This window comes from Molossus molossus, unplaced genomic scaffold, assembly GCF_014108415.1.
Source record: "Molossus molossus isolate mMolMol1 unplaced genomic scaffold, mMolMol1.p scaffold_m16_p_13, whole genome shotgun sequence".
In the NCBI taxonomy this organism is placed as follows: domain Eukaryota; kingdom Metazoa; phylum Chordata; class Mammalia; order Chiroptera; family Molossidae; genus Molossus; species Molossus molossus.
In genome coordinates this window covers 73771760-73783839 of record NW_023425348.1, presented here as the reverse complement: position 1 = coordinate 73783839, position 12080 = coordinate 73771760, and the positions used below count along the sequence as shown (strand labels likewise).

General features: G+C 47.5%; 1 protein-coding gene across 1 annotated transcript in view; it reads left to right on the top strand.

The window, feature by feature from the left end:
- SLC1A2 (solute carrier family 1 member 2) overlaps positions 1-12080 on the top strand; it is a 131654-nt gene that overhangs the window by 104843 nt on the left and 14731 nt on the right. Inside the window, exons 7-9 of the mRNA XM_036257994.1 lie at positions 50-283; positions 5406-5600; positions 9321-9455. Coding sequence (XP_036113887.1) covers positions 50-283; positions 5406-5600; positions 9321-9455 — 564 coding nt within the window. The remainder of the gene's footprint in view (positions 1-49; positions 284-5405; positions 5601-9320; positions 9456-12080) is intronic.

The following is a 12080-nucleotide window of genomic DNA, read 5'->3' as shown; positions in this document are numbered from 1 at the left end:
GTCCGAATCCCATAATGATTCCTTCAGTGTTTTCTTTTCTGTTTTTCAGGTACTCTCCCCTGGGTATTGCCTGCCTAATCTGTGGGAAGATCATCGCCATCAAGGACTTAGAAGTGGTCGCTCAGCAACTGGGAATGTACATGCTCACGGTGATTGTGGGCCTCATCATCCACGGGGGCATCTTTCTCCCCTTGATTTACTTTCTGGTGACCAGGAAGAACCCTTTCTCCTTCTTTGCTGGCATTTTCCAAGCTTGGATCACTGCCCTGGGCACTGCTTCCAGGTAGAGAGCACCGAAATCACCCTTCTTCCTCTCCGCTCGCTGTTTCACCCTCCTCGCCGCTTCCTTCTTTCCAGAACCCTTCCTATCACAAGGTTCAGTGAGAACAGTTTTCACCTCTTATTAAGATACTGTTTCAAAAAGGTGAACACTTAGTATTTGGGGCTCCTTCTGGGAACAGAGCTTTCTGGTGAACATTTCTGCTGTGGTGGAAATACGACCTCAGTTACCTTTCTCAGGTGAATGCGAACTATCGATCCACGTGCCTAACTTGCCACGTGTAGCATTTCGTTCTTAGTTTTAAATATTTTCCAAAAGGGTGTAACCGGATGTTATTCTATTGCAGAAATTCTCCCACCTGTGATTTGAAAAAAATGCTATCACAAAATGTCAGTCTACTGATGTAACTTTTCAAAAATAGGAGGATGAGCTTTTATAGAGTAAACGGCATGTTAGGTGAGATTTTTCGAACGAACTAGAAGTCAGTCAAGTCTTTGACCTCTGCGTGAACCTCTAACGGACCAGTCTGCCCTATCGATTTTGAGAAAGTCAAAATCGTGGATTTGACTTGACATTGACTTGACATTGACTAAGGGGTACCTCCTTCTTCATTACCTAGTTCAAGTGCCCCAGGAGCCAACGAGGACTCTGGAGATATTCAGAGAAAACAGTTGTGTTGTTTTAAAAGTATCATCTTGGAGTAAATTTAGCAAAACAACAACAAAAAACAAATACATAAGAAATGCCTGGCAGTGTATTCTTTCAGTTCGCAATAGTTGTTTGAATTTCATCGGGTCACAATGACTTGAAGACTGAGGTCATAAAGCAGGCGGCAGGGAGGGGAGCAAACCCGCAGCTCAGCATTATCTCTGGAGTCACAAGCTGGCAAGTGCTTGTTGCGGAGCCTGTGACTGCCCTGCCAGTAAGGTGACATCTTTGTGACACGGGTGGCTGCTGTTCCGGGGCTATTGAGCCAGCAGTCAGGTTTTCCTTAAGTGACCTAACAAGCAAATAGTGGTGACTGTCTGGGAAGTCAGATTATATTTCCATGTTGCGAATCAATGCGCGTTCGGGACCTGTAGAATGTGGCCTTTCAGAAAGATCTGAAATATGCACAATCCCAGGGACCTAGATTCCGCATTCAGTTTCCGAAGGTGAAGGGAAACACCTCAAAATTTGCCTTTTCTTTTTTGGGCTTATACATTTCCTATGGCTGGGTATCTCTATCCATAAAGATTCTCTCTTTGAAGAAAAAGCGAATCTTTTTTTTTTTTCTCCTCCAAACATAAAAACAATTGTGCTGAGTTCTATTTCTGTTTTCTGGTTATGAGCGTGGTATTTGCTCATTATGACAAAGTTCAGACAGTGAATAAATTTCTGAAGAAGACAGAACATCACCCGTGGTCCCACCACCCAGTGATGATTGGTGGTAAGTGACCTTTTAGTTCATCTTTACAGCTACACGTCTTCAGTTCTCACTATGTATAGATACGGCATGCTGTTCTTCACTAATCATGTATCATACAAGTTATATCTATCAATATAGATCTTTCCACTATTTTAAAAACTGCATAAGAGTATTCTGTGTGTACCACAGTACAACCCCCAGCCCTGCCCCGTGATGTGCATTGAAGGCATGTCTATAAAACAGGACTGTGACGAGCGTTCTTGTAAACACACCTCTGCAAGGCTGTCTGACGGCCCGCTCAGGATAAACATCTACAAGTGGAATTTCTGAGTGCAGTGGTGAGCATGGCAAGGGGTTTAGAACATATCACCAGATCGCTATCCAGGGAGGTGCATTGGTCTGAGTCCCCCTACATGGGTGTCTGAGGGTACCTTTCAGCACCCACTCCCCAGCGCTGGCTGCTATCAATTACTGCAATACTGTCCAGGCTTATTGTGAAAAATGATCTCATTGAACGTACATGTCTTTGATTACCAGTGAGAGGAAGCCTCTTCTTGTCTTCTTATTGACCATCCTGCCCTCCCTCCCCCACTCTGTGAATTGTCTGTCATCTTAATTTCCCATTGGCATAGTCATCCTTCCTTAATTGGTTTTCAACTCTCTCCATGCATCAGAATATTAACTCATGTGTCAAATGTGATGGATAATGTCCCCCTCTACTTTACATTTGTCTTAAAAACCTACAGCACTTTTTGCCAATAGAAGTTTGTCATTGGTATGTTGTGGAAGCTCTCAGTATTTTCCTTTAGTATTGAGAATTTCGGTTTTCCTCAGGAACATCTTTACAAAAGATATAAAACAGTATATTTTGTTCCAATACATTTATGGTGTTGATCTTTAAACTGTTTCAAAGATATTAGTATTACTCTCTCTGAATAACTAGACGATTATCCCAGTATCTTTACAAGACAAGGTAAATCTTAAAGGCATGTTTGTATTTAAATCAGACAAATGCTTGGGTTGTTTGACCAAAGCCACACAAAGTTAGACCCTTTCTCCTCCTTACCCTGTATTTCACTTAAAAAAAAAGAAAAGAAAAAGAAACCAATGTGGTATTAATCTTCAGTTAAAGTGTGGATGTGGAACTTACTTCCTTCCTTCCTTCCCTCCTTCCTTCCTTCCTTCCCTCCTTCCCTCCTTCCTTCCTTCCTTCCTTCCCTCCTTCCTTCCTTCCCTCCTCCTTCCTTCCTTCCTTCCTTCCTTCCTTCCTTCCTTCCTTCCTTCCTTCCTTCCTTCCTTCCTTCCTTCCTTCCTTCCTCTCAAGAAATAACTTTTCTAAAAAGTCAGTGTGACAGAAGTCATGTACTAAAAGTTATCTTTGCCATCATGACCAGAGGGGGAAAATACAGAGCCAGCTAAATATCCTTACCACCCCCTGGGCCCTTGGGCTGGAATGAGGGTGTGGAGGGTGTGTCCTTTTCTCCGGGGACACAGTGGCTGGTGTCAGGGAGGTGGACGAAGGGTGAGTGGTCTGGGACACGCTTCTCTGCCTCGCTCTGACGTTAGTGCTTGCTATTAGAACTAATATGGGGAAAAAAAGAATCTCAAGTATCTGATAGTTCTTGTTAGCAATATTTAAAGACTTGTCAGATGGCCACCGAGGCAGGGGCCCAGAAAACAATGTCAGAATGTGGGAAGGACAGGACAGAGTTAAAATGCTCAAGTCTCAGTTTGAATTGGTTGGGTACAGATGGATTTTTTAAGACACAAAGCCTGTCCAATATAGAAATTGAGAATATTTCATGCTTGATCAATTATTTTCCCCAATCTGTTTAATTATGTAAGGATCCCTTTGATGACATTTTGGGGAAATGGATAAAATAATACAAATTAACATATTCCAGTCCTCCCAGAAGGGTCCTTAGATTCATACCATTGGGAATCCTGGCCACCAACCACAGCTGAGTAGCCATTTCAGACCAGTCCTGGCAATCTTTCGAAAGGGTCCTCGGGCAGGGTGGGGTGCGGAAGGTGCTAGGGTGAGAGGGATAAAGGGACCCTAACTTCTCATTAAACAGCGGTGACAGCAACCAGGGACAATGGCATCTTCACATGTGAATGAAGCCAGACTCCAGCTTCTCTCCCTGGGTTTATAAGACTTTAGTAATTAGAGGTCTCCAAACATTCATTTCTTTCCTCTACCTAAGACCAAGAAGGGGGCCGAAGACAGACCCCTAACCTGATATCACAAAGAATATTCTAGTCAGATGACTCTGGCTTCTTTAGGTTGTTCGTAGCTTATGGGTCAGTGGTTTGATAAGATGCAGATTTAGATGACCCTCATTTTATTTGATATATGTTTTTATTAATTTTTTTTAGAAAGACAGGAAGGGAGAGAGCAATAGAAACATCAATGTGAGAGAGAAACATCGATAGGCTGCTTCCTTCATGTCCTGCACTGGGGATCAGGCCTGAAACCCAGGCATGTGCCCTGACCGGGAATTAAACCGGGACCTCTCAGTCTATGGGATGACACTGAATCCACTGACCCACACCCGCCAGGCTAGGTGACCCTGATTTTAGAGCTTCCAGTTCCTTGGTTTGGAGCAAACCCTGGAGTCTGAATTTCATAAAGTGTTTCTGAAGATGATGGTCCTCTTCTACTCTCTGAGAAATCGAGACCTCAGAGAAATCTGTCCAGCTTGGCTGAAGCTCTAATTCTGACTGGTAGACAGAGGAGCTATGACTAAGGATGTAAACGCAGGAGAGAAAAAAGTGCTGTCTGCTGTGGAGGTTGACAAGGGAAAAAACAACACCCAAACAATAGAATAGACCACAAAGCACTCCCGTGGAAGTTTGAGTGTTCAGTATTTCTTTCCATGCTACTTAAACTTACCCACATGGAAATACTATTCTGGCCTTCAGTACACCTTACCCTACAGGTCTCCTATTGAAGAGGATACATGAACACGTCAGGTGTTCTGACCTTAGAGCTGGGTCATGTGGTCATGAATCTCCATCCCATGCCTGGAAGGAGTGGAGATGAAGTCACTCCATCTTTGGTCTTTGATTAGCTACAAAGCACATGCTTTTCTGCCCTATGTTGTTGGAGAGAATGTAGAGTCGGTGAGTTATCAGGGAGTTGGGCTGCCTATGAAGGTCCCCAGTGAATCGTTAGAAGCTTGAGTTCAGGCTGAATGGTACTGAACGTGTTTGTCCAGTATTCGCAAAATTAGCAGGCCCAGCTCAGGGCAATCCCCAGGGGCTGGACACAACCCACACAGTCATCCTGTTGGAATCTGTTTCTGACATGAAATTATGGGTCATTCAAAAATTCCTCATTCCATTTCACTGTTGACAGCTGATTTTTTTTGGACCCATTTCCCCCCCTTGCATCCCAGTTAATGTGGACAATTAGGTAGGTTTCAGTGTCAATCCAAGATGAAAATAGGGACCAAAGGAAAAGGAGAACCTGAAGCTCTGAGTAGATCCCCAAAACCAGAACCAACGAAAAGATTCTGCTGCCTCTGAGCATCTTAATAAGATTGAGTTTGAGCCTCCAAATGACTGGTTTTTAATTTGGCTCCTGATGCTGCTTTTTGCTTGTCACATCACCCAACTGACATGGAACAAAAGCCTCGTGGTGGCTCCAGTGGCTTTGTTCTGCTTCCCTGGACCTAACGCTTGTCTCGCCTCTTCTTCCTCTCTGTCCCCTAGTGCTGGAACTTTGCCTGTCACCTTCCGTTGCCTGGAAGAAAATCTGGGGATTGATAAGCGTGTGACCAGATTCGTCCTCCCAGTTGGAGCCACCATTAACATGGACGGCACAGCCCTTTACGAAGCGGTGGCTGCCATCTTCATTGCCCAGATGAACGGGGTTGTCCTGGATGGAGGCCAGATTGTGACAGTGAGGTGAGCGAGGCGGCGGGCGGGGGTGAGGCCCTGAAATAACCTTTGACCTCATCCCCTTCCACGCTGACTCCTGGGTGGGGGCCACCTGAATTCCAGTTCGCCTGGCGGAAGAAGGATGAAGGGAATAACAGAAGAGGGGTCGCTGGCAGCGTCAAAGGGAACAGCCTGGCGGGGAGACGCAGGCCCACGCCGATGCCTCCCATGTGTGTTGCACATATGAAATAGCTTTGGAAACTGGACAGGACTTGAATGTGAACGACCTTATGATGTTGCGAGGCAGTTATCCTGTGCTCATTTAATAGATGAGGAAGTGCAGACTCCAGGGGGCTTGGATGTTTGTCCAAGGCTACCTCATCGTAATGAGCCGGCAGGGCTGTATCTGGGGCCAACGTTACCCAACTCTGGACCCAGTTTTTCTTTCATTAAAATATGCTCCATTCAGCATTCCAAGGGGGTGGAGGGATGAAATGATGAAATGCTGCAAGGGAGAGATTCCTCAATACGACGTAAAACATTTTATTACGAGTAAATAGCAAATATTTGTGTTTTCACTAAAGCTATTTTTTTACCATATGTATTCATTATTTAATAAATTCAGAAAGAACACTTTCCCAAGAGGTCATTAAAAACACATGGCTTTTCCATAAACTGAAAGGTCACACCTACGTGCCTGTATTAATTCACCCAATTCTCACACCCACTCAGGAGGCATGTGCTTGTCCTTGTCAGCTTAGGCTGCTATAATAAAAGACCGTAGACTGGATGGCTAAACAACAGACATGTCTTCTAGTTCTGGGGTCTGGGAAGTCCAAGATCAAGGTGCTGGCAGATTCAGCTCCTGATGAATGCCCTCTTCCTGGCTTGCATGTGATCTGCTTCTCACTGTTTTTCCTCACATGGCCTGTCCTTGATGTGTGGACAGAAATTACTGGCTCTCTTAAGTTTCCTCTTACAAGGGTACTGATTTCATCATGAGGGCTCCACCCCCATGACCTAATTACCTCCCCAAAGCCCATCACATTGGAGAGTGGGGCTTCAACAAAAGAATTTGAGAGGATACAACTCCGTCCATAGCAGTACTAGAGAGGAGTCTCAGTTTCCTCACCTCTATAATGGGAACAATAATCACACATTCTAGGGGGCGTTGAGAGCATTGTGCCTGGTATATAGTCACCTGTCAGTAAATGTTAGCCGCTAGTGTTATTATTGTTACTGACACTAAATAAAACACAATACTCCTAGAACATGAAAGAAAATGGTGACAGCGATGTAGTGAGGGAAGACACGCTTCAGGTCAGAGTGTCAAGCTTTCTGAATCATGCCCTAACAGACTGCGTGTGAGACTGCCGGCCCTGCTTGCTCTACACTCAAAGATGAAGAGCGTTCCTTAATGAACCCCTTCTTTTGAAACCAAGCTGAGATGATTTCTGGCCCCTGAATTCTTGGCCTTGAAGGCCACCACACTGCCCGTGAAGTTCACACCATTAGATGAGAATATAGAGGGGGGAGAATGGACCCGTGGCCCAATGGCTGGAATTCATTAATTCAGATTTTAATGGGGGGAGGAATCAAGGGACATCAGGAACAGCCTGGCAGTGAATCAAGCAGATGAATGTTCAAATCCCAGCAGACAACGTTCACGCTGTGGGACCCTCCATTTCTCCACCCATCCAATCCGTGATTTCCTTGTGGCAAGTGGGTACTACCGTATGGACCTTGCAGAGCTAGTTTGAGGTTCTGCTAATGCGTGTGCAATACCTTGCCTAGTACCCAAGCACTAGCCCTGGAGAAATGGGCCAGGGAGGGGAGGGACAGGCAGAGCAGAAGGGGATAAAGGGACAGAGGGGAGATCACGACTCAGAGCTTGGCAGGACTTAGAATTGCGGGGACACTCAGCCCGCGTTGACAGGATTGAGGTGGAGGAACAGAGGAGAAACTAACTTCCAGGAAGCGTTCTCTTTATAGAATTTGTCACACACAACCAAGAGGTAACCATATGTGGCCACAGTGCAAAGGCATGTGTGAGAATGACTCATAACAGAAGCAGCTGGGGTTGTAAATGTTTGAGGCCAAGATCGTTGGGACTCGGGAAGTTCCCCCTCCTTGCCGCTTTATCCATGTCAGGGAGAGGGCTGAAAATTCCCATCTTCCAGCTCTTGGGGCTCTAGGGAAGTTTTCATTGCAAAGCAGCCTCACCCTGTGGAGATTTTCCAACAAGAATAATATTTGACATTTACTGGGGGGGGTTGCCGCGTGCCTGGCTTCTTCTAAGGGCTTTTTATTGATTAGCTCCTGAGGACCCCATGAGTGAGACCCCATTATTATCTCCTTCTTCACAGATAAGGAAGTCAAAGCAAAAGGAAGTTAACTTGCCCAAAGTCATGGGGTTCCTAAGGGGCAGAGCTAGGGATTTGAACCCAGGCCGTTCAACGTCAGAACCTTCAGTGATTGTCACGAGCACACTGCTACTTCCTGTGACCCAGGTGGATGCAAGGAAAGTGGAGTTCTCGAACCCCTGACGCCAGCTCCATCTTGGTGGGGCAGGGGGACAGCACAGATGTGTTCTGTGGATCCCACCTGGGGAGGTGTCTTTACCGTAAAAGGCCTAAGTATGGAAGGAGGTCAATTTGGAGAAACAAGGCAAACTGCAAAATGCCCTGGGACCTTCCTTTCTTCACCTGTGAAATTAGATCAATTCAGGCCTCTCCTGACTGTAAGACCCCAGGAGCCTGTGCTTGGTCACCCTGACCGTATGGACCTTGGTTACACCAGTTTAGGAGCCTGACTCTTAGTGCAGAGCAGGTGGAGCTACTTTAGAAACTCTAGAATTTTCTTACTGCAGGACAATCAGCCTCCCTTTTCTTCCCAGCACCCACAAAAGCAAATTGAAAATCTGTATTTTCAGAAGCATCCTTCCATTTAGAAACAACAGCTTTTATAAACGGCATCTAGAAAGGAGAAAAAAATCACTGCCCTTTGCTGGACCTCAGAGACCCCTTGTGTCTCCACAGGGAGCTTGAACCCTAGATTAAACCCTCTTCCAGAGACAACTTCAAAACGGTGCTGGGTGTGCCCTTGGCGTTGCCTGGAAAGCAAATGGCGAGATGCTTCGAAAAGAAAACCTCCTGTTATTTCATTATCATTTCTTGGCTTCAGTGTCTGAATAATGGGTTTTCCAGTCCGTGGTGAAATGTCCAGGTATCTGAAGCCGAATGTCGTTTGGAGTCTGTTGATTTGTTTCCCCGACGTCCACTCGGTTGGGTCTGGAGGTTTGCTGTTCCGAGTTCTCATGTTACTGTTGGCAGTGGCCTTAGACTCTGCCGTGCCATCCAGGTCTCTGGTGCTCGCAGAGACGTAAAGGCATGAGCAGAATGCAGAGGTGTTCCCGTGGGAGCATTGAAGGTGATTTGTTTTCCTTCTTTAATATTTTCTTACCTGATTTCAGAGCCAGGCTGATTTGATCTGAACCTGGGATAACGAGGCTGCTTGAATAGCGTGATGGGGGTGAGGCTCCGATCCAGGAATTGATCCGTTTCCACATAGTTAAGCAGACTCCAAATAAACCCGAATCCCTGGGTCTCGGTACTCTAGATGTCTCTATGCCTTGGGAAGGAAAAGGGAATTTATGACTGCTGGGAACACGAAAGCTTAAAATTGCCAGAGATGTTTTTGCCAAGAGCGTCTTCTCTTCCCATGACCCGACCCTCTCTGTTCTCACAGCCTCACGGCCACGCTGGCGAGCGTCGGGGCGGCCAGCATCCCCAGTGCCGGACTGGTCACCATGCTCCTCATTCTCACGGCGGTGGGCCTGCCGACAGAGGACATCAGCCTGCTGGTGGCTGTGGACTGGCTGCTGTAAGTGCCCGCAAATGAGGTTCTGCTGGGGATGTGAGGGCTGCCCCCAGGGGTGGACAGGAGGCTGGTTACAGCCGAGATCTCAGCCAACCCTCACAGCAGCCCCCTCCCCCCTCCCTCCCCCCTCTTCTTCCCTCCCTCCCTCTCGCATTTACTGAGTGCCAATGTGGGAACCAAAGAAGAAAAAGAATCTTTGAGGGCCTCCAGTCTAGTGGCGGTTGGAAGCTCAGCAATAAGGAGCCAACTGCTGGTGCATGCGAGGATCTCAGATCATGGTGTGAGGGAATAAAGCACCAAGGAGCATACACTGTGTGATTCCATTTGGATGAAACTCTGAAGGGCAGTGCCATCCCTAGCAATAGAAAGAGATCGATGGCTGTCTGAGCCCAGGGGTAGGGGCCTGAGGATGAACTGGGAAGCGGCCCAAGGAAATCTTTGGGAGTCACAGAAATGTCCCATCAGCACAGGTGTGTATGGATGTCTAGACTTGTCAAAACTCATCAAGCCATGCACTGGAAATAGGGACGTGTATTGTATGTAAATTACTCTTTAACAGAGGAGGCTAAAAGATAGCACACACAGAGGACAGTGACGGAGGCACCATCCTGGTGTAGGATGAGGGTAGAGTGGAGAAGGCAGGACACGAGGAGGGTGGCTGCTGGATTAGATGGCACTCTGCGCTGGCCACTCTGCGCCGGCCACTCTGCGCCGGCCACTCTGCGCCGGCCACTCGGCTGAGCACTTCACATCTTCCTCTGACAACGCCTGAAAGTCTGGTGGTACTTCTCCCCTTTTCTAGACGAGGAAACTAAGGTTTCAGGAGGCAATGTGACCTGAAGGTAAACAGAGATTTGACCCTAGGGCTGCCAGGTTTTGGAGACCACCACGTTCATCACTGGGGCATGTTGAAGCTCGTGGTGATAGCGATAGCTGAGCTGAATCACAGATGGTAGGTGGAAGTTACCCAGGCCCACACAGGTGGAAGGGGACAGAAGACATTCCAATCAAGGCCAGCCTGTGCAAAGGCACTGTGGCGACCCTGTGGGGACAAATGGGTGGCTTAGTATTGTTGGGGCACCAGGTGTGAGGCAGGGAATGCCCCAAAGTGAAGCAAGGAGGACAGCCTTAAAGGCCACGCAGAGAAGCTGGAACTGGGCTCTGTGCACATAGCCCAGCTCCCTTTCCCAGTGAAGGACATTTTCCCAGCGCAGGACACACCTGCCCACGCACAGAGGTGGGCCAGTCGAGCCAGACGGTCCCCAGTGTGGAGGTTGGATTCGATCCTTGCCAAGCACACCTTCAGGCTCTGATGTCCTGTGGGATGTGCACCGGCGCCTCCTGTCCAGTCTTGGAGCTGTATGACAGGGGTTGGCGGGTACCGTTGCCTTCCATGTCAGAGGCACAGAGGTCCATGGCCAAAGTACCCACACATTTTAAACACTGTTCCACATGCCAGTGGCAGTTTTTCTGACATGGACTGGCACAGATTTCAAGGGCCAGAAGCCATATTTTATGAACTTGAGTTCCCCCAGCGCTAAAATAAGTTCCTTCCGTGTATATTTTAAAGAGAGAACCATGCACGTAGCTGAAGGGAAGAAGGACATCAGGGAAGACTAGGAGACAGCCGGGTCTGTCCGTAAAACTTGGCTGCCATGGAGGTTCAGGTGAAAATGAAAAGTGGCCCCCTGGACATCATCTCCTTAACTCAGGAGGGCTGCAAGGAAGGTCATGACTCTTCCTGACTTGTTCTCTCGTCATCAGAGAAATTCTCTGGAAATTCCTTTAGTGGAAAACGAAGAGCATGTGAAATGACCTCTTACCTGTCTCTGCCTATCTCTGTCAGGTGGTGGTGGTGCGGGGGCCTCTGTCTATCTCTGTCAGCTGGGGTTCTCCGGGCCCTGTGCTGGCCCCACTGGCCGCCTTTCTCACGCATCTGCAGAAGGGCAGCGTGGGCAGCTGAGGCTGGTAGCGGGGTACGTCTCCTGTGACTCCTGCTTACCGAATGCTCCGCCTCTGCCCCTTGAGCCTCTCACACCTGTATTGTCTTCAAGTGTCCCTGGCCTCCTGCGACACCATTACCTCGTCTTTTCTTGGGCTTGTTTCTGAGGCATCAAATTCACTGTCAGAGATTCATCTCTTAAAGCCTCCCCCCACTGTAATGCAAATGCTTTGGAGTGGAAAAAATGCACTAACATTATCCAGGAATAAGGAAAGGGAGCTGATATTTGTGGGTACCACAGTGTACTTCACTTCTGCTGGCACTTCATTCTTAAACAGCCCTAGTGTGTGTTTTACAGGGGAACCCGGGGATCAGAAGGGTCAAGTCTCTCACTCCATAGAAAAGCTTGTGTGTCCAGCTCAGGGCCCTTCACCCCAGCACACACAGCTTCCAAGTTGTACCAAGCAGGTCTAACAGTGGGGGGCTGGAGCAGAGAGGTCCAGAATTAGAAGGTTGGAGAAGACAGACCTATCAGGGTCATTTCTGATTCTACATGCTAACCAGAGGATTTTCTGTTTGACCTGTTTTGGTTTTTTTTTCCTCCCCTCCCCACCAGGATTAAAACAAAAGGCCCAAGTGGGGACAAATGGGGTACAGTCAAGGTCTCAGCCACTCTTAGAATTCAA